Below are 27,344 nucleotides of genomic sequence, written 5' to 3'. Positions count from 1 at the left end.
ATAGTCTACAGAGAAGCAGATCGACTATTGACAAGGATTCATCAGAAGACAACAGATAAGAACAATCTGCTTTTGGCCAATAGCCATCACCCCTTACCATTGAAGAAGGAGTTACCATATTCCCAATTTTTGAGGGTACGGAGGGTGACTAGTAATGTGGATGATTGTGAGGTGGTGCTACTTAACATGGCGCGTCGATGGAAATGGAGAACGTTTTCTTCCTTCTCAATGGCGGTCTGGTGGTACTGCATGCGCATCTCTGATCATTAAGGATCATGCAGCTGTTCCGATAACGGGTTTAGCGCGACGTCAGCGACAATGGGAGTGATCATGGGACTTGTTGCACGACCAATCAGCTACTCTGGTTGAGTCATTTTGGTGTGGGGGTATATAAGGTATCCACTGGCCAGTAGTCTCAAGCACCACCCTGAGGAAGGTCCTACGAGGACCGAAACCTTGGTCATGTTTGTGCTGTGTTTATTCCTGAATACAAGTTTGTTCCACTTACCTTATGGTGCTGTCTTGTGTCTGCTCCTGCTGGGATGCCTTTTTCTTATCATTGTTATAGGACATGCACCGCAATCGTTTTTTGGTATTTGGAGTGCCAGCTGCCCCACCTGTTTTGTGTGTGTATATGTATATATATATATATATATATATATATATATATATATATATATATATATATATATATATATATATATACATACATACAAAAACATTTTTTAATAATGTTTTGTGTCTGTGCTACATTATTCTGTAATATCCACAGTGTCAGAAGTCCTGTAATAATTACATATACTTTCTAATATGATGATTGTACAATCCATGATCTTTGTGCTGATATAGGCACAGGGGAGACAGTGAGCTTGGTGCAGATATGTCAGTGATACAATAGTCAGAATTGGTGGGGAGGGCACTGAATAGATTGAGTATAGAGCTGTTAACAAGAGACGTGTCCCTCTTACTGCAAAGCAACAAATCTGCAGGAACATGAGACATATCAAAAACAAAAATACGCACAGAGCGCACCGGGGGTTATTGACCAAATATAAAGAATAGTGCTCTACTCATATAAAGGTACATATACAGTAGTGAGTGAATGTGAACATGCCAATAATAACAGAACACCTGATAGGTGTATGGTTGCAAATTTATTCAATAATGTTAAAAAAACACAAAAGGGTTAAAATAGGGGTCCGCAAAAGACCATAACACATTAAAAGAAAGCTATTTCAGGGGGACTTCCGGTGACGTCACCCGGTATGGCTGCGTGAGGAGAGAGCTCCACGGACCCTCTCACATAAACACATAATCAGCGCTTTTCCCCTGATCTGTTTTCCCCCCCAAAGCCTACCTAGGGCAGCCAAACGACCAGCAATGGCCAACAGAGCAAAAAGACAGCAACAAACCCACGGGGTCACAAAATATTTCATTCCATCTCAGAGAAATATGGAGACAGCTGAAGAAAGCCAAGATGGCGTCAGCCCACGCGGTCCTGCAGCTTCAGGAACCAAAAGTGGCCGATCAAAGGAGAGCCCAGAGCCTGAAAGAGGAATCACCCGGGAATATATGGAGGAGCTTTTCGCCTCCATGCCTGACAAACTCCATGCCTCCCTGCAAGCAGACCTCAGGAATGTGGTTACAGAGCTGAAGCAGGAGATTACGGGTCTCAAGGAGAGAATCTCCAAACTAGAAACTAGGCTGGGAGAGGCCTTACACCGCCAATTAGAGGCAGAGGAAGAAATCATTCGGCTTGGAGAAGAAGTCTCCTACCTGAAAGACGGGCTGGAGGATCAGGAAAACAGGGACCGACAGCAGAACCTGAGAATCCGAAACTTCCCTGAGTCTGTCCCTCCTGACCTCCTCCGCCCATACCTCAAGAAACTGTTTAATTCAATCTGTGGAGACCTGGATGAAAGAGACAGAGATCGATCGGGCTCATCGTGCCCTAGGACCTAAGTCGGATGACCCCCGCCGCAGGCGGGATGTAATAATCCGCCTACACAGTTAGTCCATGAAGGAGAAAATCATAGGAGCCTGCCGCGAGAAGGATTATATACAATTTGAGAACGAGCCCCTACAGATATTCAATGATCTGTCCAAGATCACAATGGCCCGCCGCCGTGAGCTCCGACCCCTGACTTCCCTCCTCCGTGAGGAGGGAGTCAAGTACCGCTGGGGATTTCTCTTCAAATTAATTACCAATAAAAATGGTACATTTCTCACCTTAAGACGTCCCACGGAAATGTACAACTTCGCCCGTGCACTTGGCCTGTCTCCTCCGTCCTCCTGGAACAAGGAAAGCACAGACCCCAGGAGCCATACATCTGAAGAAGCCCCTAACCAAGCCACGGCTAGCCGCAAGTGATCACAGCACCTGGGAACTGAGTAACTCCCAAAGAGACTACTTCCGTTTTGCCCTGCTCCCCAATTCCCGCGAGAAATCCAGGAACGAGCCGAGGATCAGTCCAGCCGCAACGCCGAGATATGGACCCCCGACCGGACCACCCTGGAGAAACCTCACTAAACCGCGACGTCCCCGGAGCCATCCTGAGTGAACCCACGCAAGAGCAGAAGGGAGAAGAACAGCCGCAGATGCCGAGGAAGCAAACACTCCATGGCCCCTCAACTCACCCGGTCCCGACAGTGAGAAACGCCCGGGCAGGAGGCCTGCCCTTCCTCTAGCTCCCAGGATACTGCCTGCAGCCAAATGGACATCACACACTGCAGAACTTGGAGGAAGCTCCGGCCGAGCAGCGAACGGTCTGTGTTGGGGGGGGGGGGGGGGAGGTTTGAGATAGATGCCTGGACCGTGAGCGAGGAGATGTGAGAGCCATAACCCCCTGCTCCCCGCTGACTGATCGCGATCCGCAGGTGAGGGCTCTAGCCTGCCGCCTCACAACACTGATCCCGGCGCAGTTGTTGACTATTAGTTTAAAAACTATTGAGAAATATTTTCTTTTATACCCTTGATTTCACGCCCCCCCGCACCCCCACCTCCTCCCCCGCGCCCCTACCCCATCCCCCCGTGCCCCTACACCCCCACTGCGTCATCCCGCTCCCCATCCCCCCCCTAGGTTAATGACCAGTATAGGGATTGTATAACATAAGATGTTAGGAAATATCAGTGATGTCAAATACAAATCATGTACATTAGTTTGTTAAAAGTAGCTTAGGAATCACCAGTTAACCAGCTAGACAGTTAAACAATCAGAACCGCACGCATACGGCACACTCCCAAACAACAGGGAAAACGTTTAGAACTATAGTCAAGGAGTTCTCATTGGTGGACATCTGGAGGTCCCAACATCAGGGCCAAAGGGACTATACCTTCTACTCAACACCTCACCAGACTTATTCTCGCATAGATTAGTTTTTAGCTACCAAAAATGTTCTAGAGGCCGCACTTAATTCGGACATTGGTCTGATCACTTGGTCGGATCATGCCCTTATCACTCTAACCCTTTCAGTCCCATTCACAAGGTCAAGCACCTTTAATTGGAAATTAAATGATTCTTTACTGAATCACCCGGAAATAGAGAGGGAGATCAAGACAGCCCTTACTAACTATTTTGATATTAATTTCGGCTCAGTCACATCACCAGCGGTGCTATGGGAAGCCGATAAGGCAGCAATCAGAGGTAACTTCATCTCCATTGCATCCCATAGGAAGAAGGTTAAGCAAAAATTACTCAAGGACTTGACAGAAAATTTTAAAGCTGGAACAACAGCACAAAGCTAACCCATCAAGGAAAATTTACAAAACCTTGACCGCCACTAGGAACGAGATCAAACAGATTCATTTAGAAGATGTAGAAAAAGCCCTTAAATGGACTAACCAAAGATATTATGACAAAGGCAATAAGGCCGACAGACTTCTGGCTAGTAAACTACGGGGAGTACAGAAGAGATCCCAAATCACCGCGCTTAAGAATAAATCTGGTGAGATAATATACAGCGATAAAGGGATCGCAGAGGAATTTACCGCATTTTATACTAACCTATATAATCTTAAAACCCAAAATGGGAAATCAAGGACACATGCATCTAAGGCAATAACGGACTATCTAGAGAAATGCCGCCTTCCCTCTTTAACAGAGGAGGAAAACCTAATACTTAACACAAAAATAACACAAAAAGAACTGATGGACGCAGTAAAAATGCTAAAAATTAATAAAGCCCCCGGCCCTGATGGTTTCACCAATGTTTACTATAAAAGATTTTTCCCGACCTTGTGCACTCACCTGTTGAATTTATTTAACTCTTTTATGGAAGGTAACCCAATACCAACACCAATGTCCCTGTCCCTGGCCAATCTTGCAATTATCCACAAGGAAGGCAGGGACCCGCTGCAATGCGGAAGTTACCACCCAATATCTCTGTTAAATAACGATCTCAAACTTTATAGCAAGATCCTGGCGAACAGACTGAACCCCATTTTGCCTAGACTAATAAACATTGACCAAGTCGGGTTTGTCTCTGGTAGACAAGCTTCGGACAATACTCGAAAAATTATGTTAACCTAACAAACTCCAAGGTGATTCTGTTAAGCCTAGACGCAGAGAAGGCTTTTGACAGAATTGATTGGCTATTCCTCGACAAGACTATGCAGAAATTCGGTTTTAAAGACTCCTTTCTCGAAGGAGTCCGAGTACTATACTGCAACCCATCCGCAGTGGTCAAACTCCCAGGTGGAACAGCAAAAAAATTTGATATTAAAAATGGCACAAGACAGGGATGCCCCCTATCCCCCTTCTCTTTGCTTTGACCATCGAACCCCTAGCGGCCAAAATACGTGATAACATAAATATTCAAGGAGTACCAATTGGCAATACGAATTATAAAATTTCCTTATTTGCCGACGATATTATTCTAACCCTAACACAGCCTCAGACATCTCTTCCCAATCTGAATAAGGAACTGATAGAATTTGGCAAAATATCAGGATATAAAATTAATAACGATAAATCCGAAGCCCTGAGTATAAATTTACCAGAGCCAGAAGTAAAATTACTTAAATTAAATTTCAATTAAAGGTGGAGTCCCTCATACATTAAATACTTGGGAGTGAATGTATCAGGAAACTATCACTCACTGTACAAACACAATTACCAGACTCTCTTCGAGAAGATTAAAAAGGATCTGGACAAATGGGAAGACTACCAGATGTCATGGATCGGGAGAATGATCTCGGTAAAGATGAATATACTCCCCAGATTGTTATACTTCTTCCAGACACTCGCGATCCGTGTACCAGGTCCTGAATTGAAAAACATTAAAAATAGGCTGTTTAAATTTATTTGGCAGGGCAGGAGACCTAGGGTCGCTAGGTCAGTACTCATGTCATCAAGATCAAGAGGGGGCCTGGGAGTGCCAGATATAACAAAATATTACCAAGCAGCCCAATTAAGACAAACGGTAGTTTGGAATGCGTGCCCGAACCAACACTGCTGGTTAGAAATTGAGTCCCACTACGCTAAAACGCCTTCTCTGCCAGCTTGTCTGTGGAGTATGGATAGAGGTGACATGCTGGCGCACAAATTTGAGTTAGGTGCAATGAGGCATACTTGGGAAGTCTGGATAAAGTGCAAAACCAAATTTAAACTATCAGATACAGGTTTGCAGCTTACCCCGATTCTAAACAATCCTAAATTCCCCCTGGGATGTTAACCTAAACAATTTGACCAATTCACAGCAAGAGGGATTAGAGTGATCGCCGACCTATTGAGCAATGGAAGGCTGCTGAGCTTTCAAGATCTGCGTACCAAATATGAAGCACCAGATTTGGGTGCCTTCAAATATCTCCAAATTAGGCATTTCCTACAAAAATTGTCCCCAAAACTAGAATTTCCCCCTCTCTCAAACTTTGAGATGATGTGCCAAGTCGCTACTCATCAAAAAGGTCTAATAACAAAAATCTACGCTGGAATGGAGATACCAGCGGGCCCTCCCGCACATGACTACATGCTCAAATGGGCTGCGGAATTGAACACAGTTATAGACAGAGAGGACTGGGAAGACATATGGGATGCTGCGTCAGGAACTTCCATATGTACCACAACGAAGGAAAATATTTATAAGATTCTGTACCATTGGTACCTGACTCCAGTGAGACTAAAGCAAATCTACCCCCTGGCTTCTGATCTATGTTGGAGAGGCTGCGGACAAAAGGGAGACATGGCCCACATTTGGTGGACATGTCCAAGAATCCAGAAATATTGGCTCAATGTGCAAACTTTAATAGAAGAGGTAACCAACCTCACAATACCCATTGAACCGCTGACCTTCCTGCTGGCCAGGCCAATAGAGGAAATTGACCGACCATATAGGAAATTAATATCCTTCATTCTCACTGTGGCAAGATGTGCGATCGCGTCCTCCTGGAAGAAGGTGTCACCACCCTCCTTACAAAGGGTAAAAAAGTCATGCTTATGGAGAGACTGACTGCTTTCCTTAAGTGCTCAACAGAAGGCTTCTATAAAATCTGTGAGCCCTGGCTTACCCACTGACTTCACATAAAAATCACCTCACCAGGCCTTAGTCACAAAAGAAGGCCCCCATTCCAAGTGCACGAGCTCCGGCAACTGGGAGGGACCCCCCCGCCCCCGCCCCCCCGCGCCTTCACTTTCCCCTCTTTCCCCCTCTCTTTCTAGCCTCTCCCTTGTCGGTCCACTATGTGGGCCTGAGGCCTCGCCTCCTCTGGCGAAGCTCTTTTTCTATCTCTAGTATCCTCTAAAAAAGAAAAATCCATGTTGTATTAGGCGACCGTTGCATTTAAATGTACGTAATTTATACAACCTGCCTAATAAAAAAGTTTGGAAAAAAAAAAAAGAAAGCTGTTCCTAGACCGCTGCTCTAGTAATAATAAATGGCCAGACAAATTGCTAGCTAAACAGTGTGCACACAAAACACACACAGAAAAAGCCACTATGGTCACAAAAATAAATACCCCATGTAGCAGACTAAAACAAGACCTGCTACCGGGTACAGGCTGACGGGGGGGCACTTACCCAAGTAGCACGAGCTGGAACCACTCACTGATGCTAGAGATCCGGACTGCACCAGTGGCGGAGATGGCGACATAGCAAGAGCTACCTGGATCAGCCTCTACCCCAGCCAGACAGCAAGCGCGTATGGTGACCTCACGTGACCTCTACGTGTTTCGCAACCACGTGCTTCGTCAGGAGGCCTTTTGCGGACCCCTATTTTAACCCTTGTATGTTTTTATGAGTAGAGCACTGCTCTTTATATTTGGTCATTAACCCCTGCGCGTTTTTGTTTTTGGGGACTCCAATTATTGGAGCCCTCTTTAGGAGTGTTTTGAGGAGGCACTAACGCACAGATAGCAGCAAGGGGGTACCTGTGTCATTGGACAGCTCGAGCGCGGAAGTTCATCTGTACTTTACAGGAGTTCATATATACTTTACAGGAGACACTAACGCACAGATAGTTGTCTCTTGCTCTGCACAGTGGTATTTATTACTGTCTCTCTCAATATGTAGGATTATATTATTGTGAAGAAGCACGGTGAGCATGTCACAGACAGCAGCAGTCCCTGTGTGCCAGAAAGATTCTGCAGGACCCAGAGACCCATCATGGAGAATCCAACTAACTCCCTGATACATGAGAGAAACAATAACAAGAAGCTGATGTCTGAGAAGATCCTGGAACACACCAACATCATCATTCACCTGCTGACTGGAGAGGTGAGGGCTGCTGGGCAGCGTTGGGTATTACCACCTTTCTGTCTTCATTCAGCATTTTCTTGAGCAAACTTTGTTCTATGTATCTGTATTTCCCTCTCTGCCGTGCTCACCTGGCTTTCCATAAAGAAAATTACAGGACCAATTATTATATCTGGATACTGAGTGGGGAATTCTCTGTGTTTCAGGTACCTATAAAGTGTGATGATGTTGCTGTGTATTTCTCCATGGAGGAGTGGGAGTATTTAGAAGGACACAAGGAGCGTTACAAGGACGTGATGATGGGGAATCACCAGAACCTCAGCTCACTGGGTAAGAGGAGGTTTTCTGTTATTCTAACAGAGATGTCAGTCATGTTTGGATCCAGCAAACATGAGCTCAAGTTACACTTTGTGTTTTTTGTTGTGAGGTTTATGTTGGGACATGAAACAAGTTACAGAGCCGGGCAAACAGAGGTTTATCTCTGTCACTCAGGACGGGATATTTTAGAGCAGAGGTTCCCAACCTTTTTTCTCTCGACGCCCCCTATTCATAATGCTCAGTTGCCGAAGCCCTTAAAACAGTGCTGTCAGACAGGCGTCCACACTCCACGGGACAGAGACTTGCTCAGGCATATCAGGGGACAGACAGACACACACACCACATGACAGACAGAAACACGTGCGGCAAAGTAGAACCGGTACACATACACACACAACAGGAAAACAGATGTATAAAGTACAGGCAGACATAAACACGCACCTGTCGCACTTCAGGGTGGGACAGAAATACCTCCAAACCCTCACATCTGTCCCTCCCACTGCAAGATGACACACACAGAAGGGACACTTGTTTCATTTACCCTTTTCAGTCACTTCAGGGTCACATGCACCAGCTTCTTAACCCTTTGCGGTCCTTTGTCGGAATATATCCGACAAAATATTTTACCACTTGTGGTCCAATGTCGGATTTCCTAGTGACCGCTAGAAAAAATGGCGCGCTCCTGCCCGCCCCAGCCCGCCAGCTCCACCTCCACACCTGGCCACCCGCACTACCGCACCTCCTCACCTCCGGTCCCGCCCGCCGCTCCTCTGCTCCCGCCCGCCACTCCTCCTCCGCTCCCGCCTGCCGGACCGCGAAAATTAAATTAGACCTGCTGGCGCACGTAGTTTAAATTTATTGGACCGCAAAGGGTTAACTCTTGGCAGGGTACAGCCTGGACACAAGTCGGTGCCTCCGGCCGGCACAATCTCCTTGGGGGACTTAAGCATGGGCCCAACTAAAGATTAGTCTCGCTGGACTTGCAGACAACACTAACCCCCCAAATGGCAGGCACCACTACCCCCCCCCAAGGGCAGATACCTCTACTCCCCCCCCCCCAAAGGCAGATACCACTACACCCCACCCAAAGGCAGATACCACTAATCCCCCCCCCAAAGGCAGACACCACTGATCCCACCCCAAAAGGCAGACACCACTAACCCCCCCCCAAAAGGAAGACACCACTAACCCTCCCAAAAGGCAGACACCACTAACCCCCCCCAAAAGGCAGACACCACTAACCCCCCCCAAAAGGCAGATACCACTACCCCCCCAAAAGGCAGATACCACTAATCCCCCCCAAAAGGCAGACACCACTAATCCCCCCCCAAAAGGCAGACACCACTAATCCCCCCCAAAAGGTGGACACCACTAATCCCCCCCCCCCCCCCCCAAAGGCAGATACCACTAATCCCCCCCCAATGAGAGATCCCCAGTACGTTGCTCAATGAGAGATCCCCAGCCTGGAAGACGTCAGGTAACAAATTGAGTGCACCTATACTAAGTAGCCAAGGTGGCAATGTCGCACAGGCGCTGTGTTAACAGGAAATCCCTATAGTGCCCCTTTGCAAACTGTGGGCAATTCAGGGATTGGTGAGTGGGAGAATTCCCACGAGAGGGATTCGGTGGGTATGTTGGAGATATGATCTCAGACCCTATATATATGCCCCCTAAGCTATCCCCGTTGTCTTTCGTTTTTCATTCTACAATGTGAGCGGACTTCCATCACGCTTCCAACAGCGGATAAGAGCAGCACGATGCTGGAACGCAAAGAGTATTATCACATCGGAACCAAGGATATAACTCTGCGGCAGGACTCTGCTAGTACTGGGGGTTATCTATCAGACCCCAACGGACCAGAAAGATCTTTGCACGATCCCCAGAAGTATTGGGCTGGCAATTTGCGCCTTTGCAAAAGGATTGCACTTTAAAGGACATTATTCTGGTGCTTTGCATCTTTCTGGACATTCTATCCTGTTTCTCCATTCAGTAAGTGTTTTTATTAAGTGTATTCTGAGGTTGTCGTGTGTCTGTCTAGTAAGGAAATAAATGACAATTTATTTTGCTCAACTTGTGTGCTCAATCTACTTCCCCAAAATATAAAATTGCTAATAAGTTCCGTCCATCGTGACAGGCTTTATTTACAGGTGGCTGCGGTGGGATACTGATTGAGCCTATGTTGCAGTTTCCTGCGGGGCTCTGCAATATAGGGAGGATCTCATGGCTTGCGAGCTCCTCAGACAAGTGGCAACTTACACACTTACAAAGAAGCACGAGATAATTCACTGGTCTCTTGACCCATACCTCGGGGGCACCATGAGTCACCGCTCAGGAAGGTTTCATTCATGGAACCGAGAGCAAGTCGTGGAGAGATGTACTGGATATGGCTTAATTAAGGACGGTCGTTCCAAGAGTCAGCTGGAGGAGGATTTAGAAGAATATGAGGGCAGAGCGGCCCAATTAGCTGCAGTGACAGCGGACGGTGCTCAGCCCTGAGTGCAGGAGGTCCCTCCAGCTCCGGGGAAGCAGGACAGGGGGAGGGTGATGCCGACCACCCGGTTGTGGGTGGCGTGGTACCAGGGGTTGCGGATGCGTTCGCGGCTGCAACTGTCGGACTGCCGGCCAATGGACTCGGCGCACTGCTCGCCACCTGGGGAGAGGGGATCAGCTACGAGCAGTGGTTAAAGCTCCTCACGATCGAAGTTGGAAAGGGTCCCCAATCCCACCTTGTAAACAGGGAACAAGAACAGGCAACCACAGTTTTAGCAAGTTCATTGATGGCACCTGGACTAATTTCTAAATGACTTTGAGAATCAGTGTGGCCGGTTCCGAATACCAAAGAGGGACTGGGTGGTCAAGCTACGACCACTACTATCCTGCAAAGCCAAAAGAACCTTGCAGGAGCTTCCCAGTGTGGATGCTGATGACTATGGGCATGTGAAGCGTAAGCTGATGGTCCAGTATGCCCTGATGCCTGAGGGATATAGGAGCAAGTTCCGGACGGGGGGTGTGAAACCCGGGGAATCATTTGCGGTCAATGCCAACCGAATGGTCAGACATGGGACCCAGTGGGTCACGGGGTATGAAGCTACCAAGTACCATACCTTGCTGGACTTAATCTTTCAAGAACAGTTGATGCAACGCTTTCCCACCCAAAATATGGGGTTGGATCTTTGATCACAAGCCCTAAACCTGGGAGGATGCTGCCCAGATTGCTGATGAGTATGTGGCCAGTAGGATTGCGCTGGACGACCCAGCCATTCACAAAGCCGGGGCCCGACCAGCCCCGGGAGCTAAAACTACCCCTCAGTGGACCGTTAAACCTCCAGCAGCCAGCAAGGTGCCAAAGGCTGCAGAATTCAAACACGAGAGGAGGTGTTTTACATGCAACAAGGTCGGGCACCTCAGACCCAATTGCCCGGACCCCATCAGGGGCACCGCTCCCAAGCAGCGAAACCAGTCATCCGTGTGAGACTGGCACCATCGGAGGGGACCAATGCAGTTGTGACGCCAGCCAACCGAGGAATGACCACGGAGGCACCAACCCTTGCCAAATCAGGACATGCAGTACATCTGATCTGGTTGTCCCCTGCTTTCACATGGATCTGTGGCTCAGATATATTGATGACATTCTCCTGATCTGGAGTAGCCCAGAAGAGCTATTATTGGAATTTATTGGGAAATTAAACGTAAACACCCTGAATCTACGATTGACCTCAGAACACAGTAAATCAACAGTAACGTTTCTAGATCTCATTATAAATAAAGATTCATCAAATGAGATTCAAACATCAGTATTTAGAAAGCCCACCTCTACCAACAATTTGTTGTTAGCAAAAAGTCAACATCCAGACTCGTTGATAAAAGGGATACCAACAGGTCAATATCTTTGTCTGAGACTAAACTGTTCCACAATAAAAGATTTTAAAATACAATCCAAAGATCTGAAGGAAAGATTCCTTAATAGAGCACTAAATAGTGAAAGGGATACCCTATTAGCCCCCAATATGAGAGCAGGGGACAACCAGATCAGATGTATCAGAACTTATAGTCACAGATGGCAAGATATCAAGAAAATATTTGCGAAGTATTGGCATATCTTAAGATCTGATAGTGACTTAGCCCTGGTGTTAAAAGAAACTCCAAGCATCACACGTAGAAGGTCGAAAAACCTCAAAGATGACCTAGTACATAGTCATCACCAAAAAAAGCCATCTACAGTATAACATGGCTATCATCCCCACCAAAAGGTGGTTTTCCATGCAAATGTTGTAAGGTGTGCCAATATATGCAGGCAACAAAAACATTTGACAGTGCAGATAAATCAAAACAATTTGAGATAAGACATTTCATTAATTGTAAAACCTTTAATGTTATTTATCTCATAAACTGTACATGTGCCCTAAAATATGTTGGCAAAATAATTCGGGAATTAAGAAGACGTGTACTGGAACACGTAAACTCCGTTATCAACAAAGCAGATACACCAGTAGCACGTCATGTTAATTCAGCACACAATGGTGATCCAAGATGTCTTAGATTTGCTGGCATAGACCATCTGAGGAACAACATGCGAGGGGATGATATTGACCAAAAGCTTCTAAGACGTGAAGCTGAGTGGATATATCGTTTGAAAACCTTATATCCAACAGATTTAAATGAGGGGTTTAAATTCACTCCCTTCATTTTAATTGTTGCCTGTTATCTGTGTGGAATACCTTCCAAACAATCATATTGTATAGCAGATATTTGCTTTTAACATACATTTGGGCATATCTGGTTATATAGCCTTATGATTAACATCAATATCCCTATTCATGGCATAGATGGGTTGTCCTGTCATATTATGACATCCTGTATTGTTAGATAGGTCTGGTAAATAATTGCTATTGTCTCATCAGTCATACATTAGCCCGCTACAACTGGACAGGATCGTACCAGTTAGTGTATTATACACATATTCATATAGTGCAATTTAATGATTTTCTAAATAATTTTTGGTTTCGAACCAAATTTCTCCACAATTGTTTATTAAAGTATTATGACACAATCATAGTGTTTACAAGTTCATAGTGTTTTAAACAACAGGGTTTGCACATTTGCCATCCATTAATACTATCTTAGGGTTAATTAGCATACTGATGGACGCTATAGCAATGACTTATATTAGTCTGTGCAATTGTACATCCCCAATCGAGGCAATCTGATAGGCCAATGCGTAGTCACATGATCCTTGAATCTGTAGCTGCGCTCATTATTTACAATTAAGGAACACTATATATACAGTACGCAGTAGGGGTTGTTCCCTGTATTCACCTGCCCCTGACGAAGCTCTGCCTGGAGAGAAACGCCTAGGGCGTCGTGACGTGGTGATGTCACATCACGTGGTGCCGCCGATCTGCTGACTGCCGTCGCCATTGCACTCAGAGTCTCCCATACACACCATGGATGCTACAACGCAGCTAAGTACTCTAGACTAGCAATAACTTCACATATGGTCATTTGCAGTGCTACACTATCACTGTCACTAGAGTGAGTGAGACCAAAGTAAACCTTGGCAGTGATGTTGGCACTGCGCTGCTTTTAAAAAGCAGCTTTTTTCATATGTGAATTTAGTTAGATAAGGGACTCCACAGCACTGTGACCAAATTGCAAACCTGTGATTTGGCATATACTATGAGAGATTTGTTTGCATATGCATCTATGCACAGCATATCAACTAACATTGTAGGAGCCGCCAACCAACTACGTTGTTTGGTTGTATTGCGTCATCAATGTTATAAAACTTCTATATGTTAGCATGGTCTTTTGGTTGATTGACTGAATTGATAATCATAGTAATTTATGCATATCATATGGAGGTTTGGCACTATATAACAACATAGCAATACTGTCTTACTTTAACCCAGCTATTAGAGCCATTCAATCCATGAGGAATTATATGATTCAATATTGTTGTCATGAAAATGCGGTATTAACTGTGTATATGAGATGAGCAATGAAGGGATGTGTGGCATTGGTACAACCTAGGGTCTATGACATTCAGTGATCATTGATTATATGAGCAATGATTATACCAGAATAAAGTAGGCAAATATTGTCTTCAGTATTTCTATTCTGAGTAATCATTTCATTGCAAGGCTTTTACTGTTGTTCAATAGTACCACTATCAATGGCGGATGACTTAAGGCAGTAGCTATTACAGATCTTAGCACCACATGTTAGATTTTATTGAGTTTTATTTTTATCTTTATCACTATATCACGTTTTTTTCACTATAATATTCACTATAAAATATAAAATAAATAATTAGTGTGGTGTGCACCACAAATGTACTTTCTGTGAATGTTAGTTCTCTTCGCCCTTGCATAGACTATAGGGGGTTAAACAAGATCACCTTAAAGAACCGCTATCCGCTTCCCCTCATCTCCGAGCTTTTTGATCGCCTCCAAGGAGCTACAGTACCATCTTTTCGAAATTAGATTTGCGTGGTGCTTATAATCTTGTATGGATAAGACAGGGCGACGAGTGGAAGACGGCCTTTAATACCAGAGACGGCCATTACGAGAATTTAGGCCTTGATCCCGCTGCGGCCGGGGGCGTGCGCGGCCACGGGCCACCAGCTGCTTGCCTCCATTCTGGAGGTCCCCACTGGCTCCTTCCGGCGTGGCTGACTGCGTGCTGTGACGCGTCAGCCAGCCAGAGCTACAAGGAGCTTGTGGTTTCGGCGGGTGTCGCGTCATGTGACACACAAGGGAGCCAATCCGAGTTCCCCCTCTGCTCCCCGCGTTCCGATTTCCCCCCTCTGCCCGATCCCCGTTCCGATCCCCCCTGTTCCGATTTCCCCCCTCTGCCCGATCCCCGTTCCGATCCCCCCTGTTCCGATTTCCCCCCTCTGCCCGATCCCCGTTCCGATCCCCCCCCTTGCTCCAATTCCCCCCCTCCCGTGTGTATTTGCCTGTGTGTGAATGCCTGTGTGTGTGTGAGTGCCTGTGTGTGTGTGAGTGGAGGGGAGCAGGGAAGGAGCTGCGGGTGTGTGTCTTGGTTTTTTTTTGTTAACTTTTGGCCGGCTCGGGAGGAGGGGTGGGTGATGCGCAAGAGGCAGAAAATGTGTATCTCCCACTCCCTACAGACCGCAAGTTGCAGTCAATTGCCTGTCAGCGCGCCGCCTCTCTGCAGTGCAGGCGCGCCGACTGAGGGAGCGGGGCCTTAGCCTTAGTCATGCCCTTTGGGCTGTGTAATGCCCCGGCCATTTTTCAAGAATTTGTTAACGAGATTTTTCGGGACATCCTGTACCTTTTTGTTATCGTCTATCTTGATGATATTCTAATCTATCTATATCTATCTACACTGGCGACACACTTTATTCGAGCTCGGCTAGTCCCACGAATTCGGGTATACCCGGGTGTATTGAGGTTTGTGACTGTTTTCTGCCCGAGTGCATTGAGTTATTTTCCGGCAGGGATTGAAGCATTTTATTCCCGTTGGCTGCAATACTGCACACTACCCCGCACACTACATATATATATACTGCATTACAATTCATGAATTTATGCCATCTGGTAGACACGCGAAGCATTGCAGCCTATTAAATCCTAATCATTATCATTTAACAGATCAGCCGCCCATCAGCCAGGCATGAACCCAGGCTGGGAAGGCAAATGCAACGGGGCTTGTCAGAGGTGAGGAGCGGCGCATTCCAGGTATCTGCCAGGTACATACCGGGTATTTGCTCGAATAAAGTGTGTCGGTGCAGTATCTATCTATCTATCTATCTATCTATATATATTTTTTTTTGAAACCATTGTATGTCCGTGTCTAGGGGTAATCTGATTGGTCCGCTCCTGCCTTTCACCCCCCCCTCTCCTGCCTTTCACCCCCCCCCCCCGCTCTTGCCTTTCACCCCCCCCGCTCTTGCCTTTCACCCCCCCTCTTGCCTTTCAATCCCCCTCCTGCCTTTCACCCCCCCACTCTTGCCTTTCACCCCCCCTCGCTCTTGCCTTTTACCCCCACCGCTCTTGCCTTTCACCCCCCCGCTCTTGCCTTTCACCCCCCCCACTCTTGCCTTTCACCCCCCCGCTCTTGCCTTTCACCCCCCCCCTCTTGCCTTTCACCACCTCCCACTCTTGCTTTTCACCACCCCTCCACTTTTGCCTTTCACCACCCTCCCACTCTTGCCTTTCACTACCCCCCCACTCTTGCCTTCACTACCCCCCACTCTTGCCTTCACCCCCCCCACCCCCTCTTGCCTTCACACACCCCACTCTTGCCTTCAACCCCCCCCCACTCTTGCCTTCAACCCCCCCCCCACTCTTGCCTTCACCCCCCCCACTCTTGCCTTCACCCCCCCACTCTTGCCTTCACCCCCCCACTCTTGCCTTCACCACCCCACTCTTGCCTTCACCCCCCCACTCTTGCCTTCACCCCCCCACTCTTGCCTTCACCCCCACTCTTGTCTTCACCCCCCCCACTCTTGCTTTCACACCCCCCACTCTTGCCTTCCCACCCCCGACTCTTGCCTTCACCCCCTCCCACTCTTGCCTTCACCCCCCCACTCTTGCCTTCACCCCCTCCCACTCTTGCCTTCACCCCCCCACTCTTGCCTTCACCCCCCCACTCCTGCCTTCACCCCCCCCACTCCTGCCTTCACCCCCCCACTCTTGCCTTCACCACCCCCACTCTTGCCTTCACCCCCCCCCCACTCTTGCCTTCACCCCCCCCCCACTCTTGCCTTCACCCCCCCACTCTTGCCTTCACCCCCCCACTCTTGCCTTCACCCCCCACTCTTGCCTTTACCCTCCCACTCTTGCATTTACCCCCCCACTCTTGCCTTCACCCCCCTCCCTCTTGCTTTCACCCCCCCACTCTTGCCTTCACCCACCCCTCATGCCTCCACCCCCCCCACTCTTGCCTTCACCCCCCGACACTTGCCTCCACCCCCCCCCACTCTTGCCTTCACCCCCCGAACTCTTGCCTTCACCCCCCCCACTCTTGCCTTCACCCCCCCCACTCTTGCCTTCACCCCCCCCACTCTTGCCTTCACCCCCCTCCCTCTTGCCTTCACCCCCCCACTCTTGCCTTCACCCACCCCTCATGCCTCCACCCCCCCCACTCTTGCCTTCACCCCCCCAACTCTTGCCTTCACCCCCCCCACTCTTGCCTTCACCGCCCCCACTCTTGCCTTCACACCCCCCCACTCTTGCCTTCACACCCCCCCACTTTTGCCTTCACACCCCACCCACTCTTGCCTTCACCCCCCCACTCTTGCCTTCACCCCGCCCACTCTTGCCTTTACCCGCCCACTCTTGCCTTTACCCCCCCACTCTTGCCTTCACCCCCCCCCCACTCTTGCCTTCACCCCCCCCACTCTTGCCTTCACCCCCCGCTCCTGCCTTTCACCCCCCGCTCCTGCCTTCCAGTCACTCAGTCACCCACCCGCGCGCCCACTCAGTCACGCGCCCACTCTGTCACCTGTCTTTTGTGGAAAATATAAAAAGAAACAGGTTGCATTGTAATCTTTTTTTCGGTATGACAATAAGAAAACAGTTACGTTCAAGTTGAGCACTAAAAAATATTTTTCCCTGGTAGGTGCGCTATGGGTTGGAGGGGTGGAGGGGGGTGCCCTGCTCCTTTCATTTGTCCTGGGCCCCATACTTTCTGTTGACGACCCTACTCCCGCCCGCCACCGCAGTGGGCACCCCGCCCCACAGTAAGTCCGCTGACGCCACCCCCCCCGTCATACCCCCTGAAGCGCTCTGTACATTAATGGCGCTATATAAATAAAGACATACAAAACACACCGCACCCAAAGTCAGCCGCCGCAGAGATACCCGCAGGGTGCCGCCGCACCCTGTCACTAACCCACCTGCAGTGAGCCGCACAACCCTCCCGCCTGCGACTGGGGGGGGAATCACAACCCTCCCGCCCCCCCAGTGATCCACTGCTGCCGAGCTCTGAAGGGGGGGGGGGAGAAATCACTAACCAAAGGTGACCCCCCCCGCCGCTAACCTCTGAAGGGGGGGATTTCAGCACGCCCACCCAGGGAGACGCCGCCTAGCTGTGAAGGGGGGGGAATCCCAACCCTCCCGGCCACCCCCCCCCCCCCAGTGACCCGCTGCCGAGCTATGAAGGCGAGGGGGGGGAAGAATTGGAGATGTGAAGGGGGGAAATCTGAGCTGTGAAGGGGGGGGTGAGCGTAGAGCAAGGGGGAGTGGGAAAGTTTTATCCCGGGCAAAGCCGGGTATATCGGCTAGTCTTTTCTAAATCTCTCTCTGAACATATCAAACACACTAAAATGGTCTGGATCTCATCTTCGTGAAAATCACCTTTATGTCAAATTGGAGAAATGCCAGTTTCATCAGACTTCTACCACATTTCTAGGATACATTATTTCGGACTCTGGTTTTGCCGTGGATCCTGTCATGTTCTGAACTGGCACAACCTACCTCTCTCAAAGCAATCCAGCGTTTTTTAGGATTCGCAAACTACTATCATAGATTAATTTGAAATTTCTCCACCACAGTAGCCCCTATCACAGCCTTAACCAAGAAAGGGGCTGACGCTGCTTCTTGGCAAGCTGCTACGCTCCAGGCGTTTGATCTTCTCAAAAGGACTTTCGTCTCTGTTCCCATCTTAGTCCATCCTGACCCCAAACATCCCTTAATTTTGGAAGTGGATGCTTCCGATGTCGGAGCCGGTGCCATATTATCTCAGAGACAGACACCCCAGACCAAGCTACATCTGTGTGCTTTTTTTTGTGTTTTCCAAAACATTTTCGTCAACAGAACTATGATGTCGGTATTTGGGAATTATTAGCCATAAAACTCGCTCTACTGGAATGAAGACACCTCCTGGAAGGTACGGAACAACCAATCACCATTCTTACAGACCACAAAAACTTGCTGTACATTGAGAGCGCCCATCGTCTTGGAGCCGTCAGGCCCGTTGGTCACTATTTTTTCACGTTTTAATTATATTATCTCTTTTATTCTGGGCTCAAAAAATCTTAAAGCAGATGCCGTATCCCGCCAGTTCATAGCCGAAGACAAATCGGAGTGTCAATAACAGACTATTCTACCATCTAAAAACATCTTGTCCGCTAATTCTTTCGACGTCCTGGATGACATATTGGCAAACCAATCACATATTCCGGAAAGGTCTAGATGTTCCGGATGGATGTCTGTATGCGGCGCCACGTTTTCGCAAGGAAATGTTGGAATGGAGCCATTCATCTAAATCTGCAGGCCATCCCGGCACCCGAAGGACTACCGATCTCATCAAACGTAAGTTATGGTGGCCCACCATGCAGAAGGACACCGAACTGTTTGTCAAGTCTTGTTTCATGTGTGCTCGTAACAAGAGCTCTCGCAATAGACCCCTTGGACTCTTACGCCCTCTCCCCATACCGGACCGCCCTTGGAGTCACTTGACCATGGACTTTATTGTTGAATTACCTCCCTGGAAAGGGATGACTACTATCCTCGTTGTTGTTGACCGTTTCTCTAAACTATCTCATTTCATCCCTTTAAAAGGTCTTCCCAACTCAGCTACTCTGGTCGATATCTTCACCAAGGAAATATTTTGCATTCATGAAGTGCCCTCGAACATAGTCTCTGATCGAGGCTCATAATTTGTTTCCAAATTTTGCCGATCTCTTTCCCAGAGGATGGGCAACTCTCTAGATTTTTTTGTCCGGATTCCACCCTCAGACCAATGGTCAGACCGAGAGGATAAATCAAACTCTGGAACAATACTTGGGATGCTTTATTTTCAATGCCCAAGACGACTGTGTGGATCTTCTTTCCTGGGCTGAATTCGCCCACAACTCCCTAAGAAATGAGTCAACTCAAGAATCTCCATTTTTCGTTAATTACGGATTCCATTCTGCATGCCTTCCCATCTCTTCATCTTCTTCCGGGGTCCCAGCGACCGACAACAGAATCAATTCTCTACAAGAATCCTGGAGGAGAATACAAAAGACTCTTGCAGAGGCCACTCGCAGGCAAAAATCTCAAGCGAATCGTCATCAGCGCAAGGTACCGGAGTTCAAACCAGGAGACCGGGTGTGGCTTTCCTCAAGGAACATCAGGCTCAAGACACCTACTCTCAAATTGGCCCCAAGGTGTTTGGGTCCATACACCTTCCTGGAGAAGATTAATCCGGTTGCATACCGCCTTCAACTTCCCTCTTCTATGAGGATACCATACGTCTTCCATATCTCTCTATTGAAGCCTGTGTTCCAAAGTTCACTTTTCCCAGATACCTCTTCTACTCCTGCTCCTGTTAAAGTACAAGGACAAGAAGAATACGAGGTACAATCTATTAAAGATTCAAGAACTTTGAGAGGAGTGGTATAGTATTTGGTACATTGGAAGGTATTTGGTCCAGAAGAAAAATCTTGGATACCTCATCACCAAATACCTGCTTCCAACCTCATTAAGCGGTTTCACACAAAATACCCTCTTAAGCCATATTGGAGTCGTCCAGAGGCCGCTCCTCAAAGGGGGAGGGTACAGTAAGGAATGGGGGAGGGCGTCTCCCGTGGTGCACTCCCTCCTTACCTGATGTCTTGCGCAACCCCGTTGTCCTTACAGCACGCGCGCGCTCCCGCAGGAGCTTTTCTGACGTTGCAGGAGTCTGGCTCCGCCCCCGCTTGCGATGCACATCAACGTCACACGGTGTGCACCGCTCCCAAGCTGCGTGTCAACTTTCTTTGTTATGCCCACCTGTCTCCTGTGTCTCTCTTCCTATCTGTGCGTCCGTGGAGGCCACGCCTCTGCTCCGCCCTCCTCTCTCATTGGTCATGCTCTCCTGATATACAGTATGCTCAGCTGAGTCACTTGCACTTCGGCTGAGCATAGTTCCAGTTAGCGCTGTTCTCCCACTTCTTGGTTCCTTGTCCTGCCTTTTCTCCTAGCTCCTTGTTCCAGATTGACCTCCTGTGTACCGACCCGGATATTACTTTGGACTCTGCACATGTAGCTTACCGACCCGGCTTACCTCTGATCTTCCGCATCTTTCCAATCCTGACTATGGCATATGGACCTCTATGCTCCTACTGGCTCCAACCCCTGACCACGGCTAAACGGACACTGACAATTCTACCGGCTCCTACCTCAAACTTCGGCAAGTACCTAACCATTCTACGCTCTCCAATCCTGACCCGGCTGCCTGACCATCCACACCCCAGACATGCCCCCATGGCTGTGGGTGGCGTTTATACCCATTCCCACCTCAGTACCGGGGTCCCGCCTTGTTTGTGGTGAGCACATCGTTACAATTTTGAATCAAACTGTGCACTTTTACACAAAGTCGAGCCAACTTAGGACACCACCACTGCATGTGTAGAAAGTCTGCCCGATGACCACATCCCCTAGGGCACATGGGGAAGTCCCCGGGTGCCATTGAATGTTTAATGTGATTTGTATTGTGTTTTTAATTGTATTTTGCTATATAGCTGTTGTATATTAAAATGTACAATTTTTAATACTAGCCATTTTTAGATATCCCTTTTCCATGATAGTGGGGATCACCCCAAGTTCACATAATATACACTGGCGACACACTTTATTCGAGCTCGGCTAGTCCCACGAATTCGGGTATACCCGGGTGTATTGAGGTTTGTGACTGTTTTCTGCCCGAGTGCATTGAGTTATTTTCCGGCAGGGATTGAAGCATTTTATTCCCGTTGGCTGCAATACTGCACACTACATATATATATACTGCATTACAATTCATGAATTTATGCCATCTGGTAGACACGCGAAGCATTGCAGCCTATTAAATCCTAATCATTATCATTTAACAGATCAGCCGCCCATCAGCCAGGCATGAACCCAGGCTGGGAAGGCAAATGCAACGGGGCTTGTCAGAGGTGAGGAGCGGCGCATTCCAGGTATCTGCCAGGTACATACCGGGTATTTGCTCGAATAAAGTGTGTCGGTGCAGTATGACCCAAAAGAATAAACAGACGACTTATTAATTAAATTAGGGGAATCCTTGATGGAGAAAGATTTAGGAGTGCTTGTAGACAGCAGGCTCAGCAATAGTGCCCAAAGTCATGCAGTAGCTGCAATTGCAAACAAGATTTTATCTTGCATTAAACGGGCAATGGATGGAAGGAAAGTAAACATAATTCTGCCTCTTTTATAAAGCATTAGTAAGACCACATCTTGAATATGGAGTACAATTTTGGGCACCACTCCTTAGAAAAGAAATGATGGAACTAAAGAGAGTGCAGAGAAGAGCCACCAAATTAATGAAGGGGATGGACAATCTAATTTATGAGGAGAGGCTAGCTAAATGAGATTTATTTACATTATAAAAGAGACGTCTAAGAGGGGATATGATAACTACCGTATATACACATATATTTGGGGACAGTACAAGGATCTTTCAAAAGAACTTTTCATCTCAAGACCAGTACAGAAGACTCTGGGTTATCCCTTAAGGTTGGAGAAAAGGAGATTTCACCAGCAACAAAGGAAAGGGTTATTTACAGCAAGGGCAGTTAAAATGGGGAATTCATTACCCATGGAGACTGTGATGGCAGATACAATAGATTTGTTCAGAAAAGTTTGGACATCTTTTTAGAAAGGAAAGGTATACAGGGATATACCAAATAAGTAAACATGGGAAGGATGTTGATCTAGGGAGAAATCTGATTGCCAATTCTTATAGTCAGGAAGGAATTTATGTTTCCCCTTATGAGACATCATTGGTTGATATGACACTGGGGTTATTGTTTGCCTTCCTCAGGATCAATACACCTTAAATACGGATATAGGATAAAGTATCTGCTGTTTAAATTTAGCATAGGTTGAACTTGATGGACACGTCTTTTTTTCAACCTCATCTACTATGTAACTATGTAAAATTGTAGTACTGTTTATCCTTTCTGTGGAGCCAGTAATTCCACTTAACCTATTGAACACCACCTGTTCCAAAATTATATCATTCATAAATGTCCACTGAACAGACCAGTCTAATTACCTACTTTCCCACTGAGTTATTACACTACGATTGTGTCTTTTGTTTCCACGTTATCAATCCACGTGAACTGCGGACAATGGACCTCAGGGGCACAACCATCTGCAACAGTTGGGTTTGAAAAACTTATTTTTAGGTTTTTTTTTCACCATAAAGCACTAATTAAAGTCTTTTTGGGACATTGCTATATCTGATTTCCAAGAAAATCAGTGGACTTTATCGTCAGTAATGGAATTTGAGTCACATTCATGTTTGTATTCACATACTGTATGTTTATCCTGTTTAATATTAATATCACCAGTCACTACTAATTTCAATTGTATTTTGCACCAATTCTGAGAATAGCGTTCGGCACCATTGTCAGTGTGAGTATACATGGCAGACACACCACAGGAGAACAGATACACACAGAACATGCAGCCACAATCCTCTCCTCCCTCTGCTCACACCTTCCTCCTGATGATGCTGCTTCCTCCTCTTCTTGACCACATCTCCCCAGATACATTATTATTTTCATTTATTTATAATGCACCAACAGATTCTGTAGCGCTGTACAAAGGATTGGAGGATGAAAACAATAAAATAACAATCAAACATTCATTGTTACAGTAGATAAGGAGCATCCTGCCACAAGAGCTTACAATCTACAAGGCAGGTGAAGTGGAAACATAAGGTACAGGGGGATAAGAAGGTTGGTGTGTGTTGGATCGCTGCTTGTTAATTGAAGGATTTGGTGTTGGAGAAGTAAGTGGGATTTTGATGAGGTAGAACTGTGAGAGCAGGTAATGTGTGAGGATGGAAATGCTTCAATATTCTTCAATGCTTCAATATATTTCTGAAGTATTTTATTTTATCCAAGAACAATAGCAGAGCATCTCTAACAGCAGAAAATGGCTGACACCCTTTGCCACCTTTGGCACAACTTGGGGGTTATGTCCAAGACAGTCAGCGGTAGAGTGAATACTGACCCCTACAGAAGATATGCAGGGGGAGTGGCTGACAGATCTCCAGGTCTTTGAAGTTCTCACTTTTCCTCTGATATTAACCCGGTTTAGTATTAACTGTCTCAGTGGACTGGAGCAGTGAAGGCACATTGGAGAGACTCTCTTAGGGGGACCACCTTTTCCGCAACTAAGGTGTTATGTCCAAGAGAATCTGAGTTAGAGTGAAGGAACACATGCTCCTGATGCCACCTCCTGATTGACTGCATTACTTATCAGAATGGAGGAAACTGCCCAACCCCCTAACAACTGCCCTGCTTTCTCAATGCTCCTCATTCTTTTCTTGTCTACTCCCGATGTGAGGGTCCGGAGCTGATATGCCTGCCTCTCCTCACTCATGCGCATGACCGTGAACGGAATGACGTTACTTGACCCCGACGTACGTTTCATGGGTCACTGCGTGCTTTCTCAAAGGGGAGGAGTGATGATTTGCGGGACTGTGGTGCAATGTTTACCTGCCGCCTGCTCAATACATTCCGCTATATCCTTGTTTGTATCTGTCTATGGTGAGTGATGTGTTCATTTGTGTATTCCGTATAAACATTCAAAACTATTCGTATTTTTTCATATTACAGTAGGTTTCTGAAAAGTTTAGCTCCAGTGACATTTACAGCCCACAAATGCATGGTCAGGGGTTCTCTCACAGTATACATTCTTATCTGATTCCCACCACAAGGAGCCAGGACATCCATTCTGGTTCCTGGTATTGGATGTGGGCTCCCAGGTGACATTTCTGAGGGTCAGTTATACATCTGTGACATTTTGTTTATCTCAGCTAGCTTAACCCATTGTGTTCCAGGAAGGACTAGAACATTGTAGTTATCAAAGCCTATTTCAATAGTTCTGTAGAATGTATCTATTTAAAAAGCAAATTAACCCCTGATTTGCTTTCAATTTTGCAACAGTACTTCTTTAGCTTGCAGTATATTCAAATTGCAATTTGGGACATGTTTTATACTACCGGTAATTGAAATGTTCAAACAGTAATGTTAAATTATATTTATGCTATTAATTAACTTCTTTTCACTCAGTGCATTTATTTCCAACAGATAAATCCATGAGCAGAAGTACACCTGCAGGAGGGCACACTCCTCTTTGCTCTCCAGATCGTGTAAATGAAGATAACAACAGTGTTGTTAGAAGTGATCAAGGAGCAAATTACTTGAGGCAAAATAACCCAAGTAAGAGACAGAGAAAAGCTGTGAGAATTATGGCTGAGGAATCAGGCTCACATAAAGAAGAAAATCCCTCAGTCTCCCACATTGATACACTGAAAGAATATGCATATACATCTAATCATATTAAGAAGTGGGACAAAGGAAATACTGATGCCCAGAAAATACACAAAAACCTGTCAGTAATGAAGTATAAGTGCAGTGAATGTGGTAAAAACTTTAATAATAAATCAGATTATACAATTCACCAAAGAACACACAATACAGAAAGGTTGTATAAGTGCTCTGAATGTGATCAATGCTTTAATAGTAACTCAGTTCTTGTTAAACATCTGACAATTCACAAGGGAGTGAAGTTGTTTCCTTGCTCTGAATGTGGGAAATGTTTTTTAAGCAACGCAAATCTTGTTAGACATCAGAAAATTCACACAGGAGAGAGACCATTTGTTTGCTCTGATTGTGGGAAATGTTTTTCTCAGAGGTCAAGTCTTGTTATACATCAGAGATTTCACACAGGAGAGAGACTATTTGTTTGCTCTGACTGTGGGAAATCGTTTTTCGTTAAGTCACATCTTGTTAGACATCAGAAAACTCACACTGGAGAGAGGCCATTTCTTTGCTCTGATTGTGGGAAATCTTTTTCCCTGAAGTTTGATCTTGTTAGACATCAGATAATTCACACAGGAGAGAAACCATTTGTTTGCTCTGATTGTGGGAAATGTTTTTCTCAGAGGTCAAGTCTTGTTATACATCAGAGATTTCACACAGGAGAGAGACTATTTGTTTGCTCTGACTGTGGGAAATCGTTTTCCGTTAAGTCACATCTTGTTAGACATCAGAAAACGCACACAGGAGAGAGACCATTTCTTTGCTCTGATTGTGGGAAATCTTTTTCCATAAAGTCTGATCTTGTTAGACATCAGATAATTCACACAGGAGAGAAACCATTTGTTTGCTCTGAATGTGGGAAATCTTTTTCCTCCAGCTCAAAGCTTTATAAACATCAGATAATTCACACAGCCGAGACCGAGACCATTTGTTTGCTCTGAATGTGGAAAATATTTTTCGATCTTGTTAAACATCGGAGAATTCACACACATGAAAGAAACCCAATTGCTCCTAATGTGGAAAAATGTTTTACCAAAATTGTGAAGCTTGATAATGATCAAAGACACCACAGAGTTTAATATATAGAATTAAAATGTCACTGTGAGTCATGGATTTTTGCTTTCAGAAAGATCATTAAGGGCCTTATGTGTTGGAAGAGACGCTCGAAATGCAAAGGAGGTTTGTTACACCTCCTTTTTTTTAATGGACACAATAAATAAATATTTTTTTATATCATCCTTTGACCCACTATCTTGGCTGTGTGCTGTGTCTTTGTCACGTACGTCACCCTGCTAGCACGGGACCTGCATACGGGACAAGGGTTAATACTGACGCTCGCAAGCGCACCAACTCTTCACCTCCGCAAAGGTCCGTCAAATGGACAGTATCCCCTCTTACAGGATCAAGGATCAATAAACAACCCGCAAGCTGCCCCACTCTTCACCCTCTCAATGGTCCCTCAGATGAGTTGTATCTCTCCTCAAGCCGTCCCAATATACCACCGCCACGAACAGCACACAAGTGAGCACTTGACTTTAGATATGCAATCAGGGTTAATACACAAAGGCTTCTCTAGCAACCCCCCTTTCTCCTCTGCAGGGAACCAGCGAGTTAGTCTTAACCCCTACTCAATTGCACATCAAATCTATTCACTGCCACCACCTGAGGTTATGCAGATATGATAATAGATCTTAGACTAAAATATCCGCCAGGGCCTCAGGTCCCTGTTTATTATAGGAAAAACTATGCTCTTTAACACAAAATCAGTTGTAGTAACATGTGCCCGAATTCGTAAGTTATTCTCTCCAGAGCGCGCATTAGTACGGTCAGAGCCCAAAGCATTACTTATTAAATGTTTCTATATATAAAAATACAGTGCTTAGATTACAGAAAAGGTATTTCAAAATAAACATACAGTAACAATATAAGGCATGACAGCTTCTTAAAATAAAATGATAAACATAAAAGAAAATCTATACATTACCAAATGACAGATTTTCCCCCAGAGAGGTCGCTGGTAAGAAACATTGAAATATCCAGTATCCGGTCTCAAAATACGCCTCTGT

The 27,344-nt window shown here is 46.4% G+C and overlaps 1 protein-coding gene across 1 annotated transcript in view; it reads left to right on the top strand.

Moving 5' to 3' along the window:
- LOC142465288 (uncharacterized) overlaps nucleotides 1–26,516 on the top strand; it is a 446,439-nt gene extending 419,923 nt beyond the window's left edge. The window contains 4 exon segments of the mRNA XM_075569308.1: nucleotides 7,506–7,709; nucleotides 7,895–8,018; nucleotides 25,045–26,198; nucleotides 26,200–26,516. Of these exon segments, the coding sequence (XP_075425423.1) occupies nucleotides 7,506–7,709; nucleotides 7,895–8,018; nucleotides 25,045–26,198; nucleotides 26,200–26,322 (1,605 nt within the window). The 3' untranslated portion in view covers nucleotides 26,323–26,516.
- Nucleotides 26,517–27,344: the final 828 nt, after the last annotated feature.

Source organism: Ascaphus truei, chromosome 13, assembly GCF_040206685.1.
Source record: "Ascaphus truei isolate aAscTru1 chromosome 13, aAscTru1.hap1, whole genome shotgun sequence".
Classification (NCBI taxonomy): Eukaryota; Metazoa; Chordata; class Amphibia; order Anura; family Ascaphidae; genus Ascaphus; species Ascaphus truei.
Note: the sequence above shows the minus strand (reverse complement) of the source record. Positions and strands in the feature narration are given on the sequence as shown.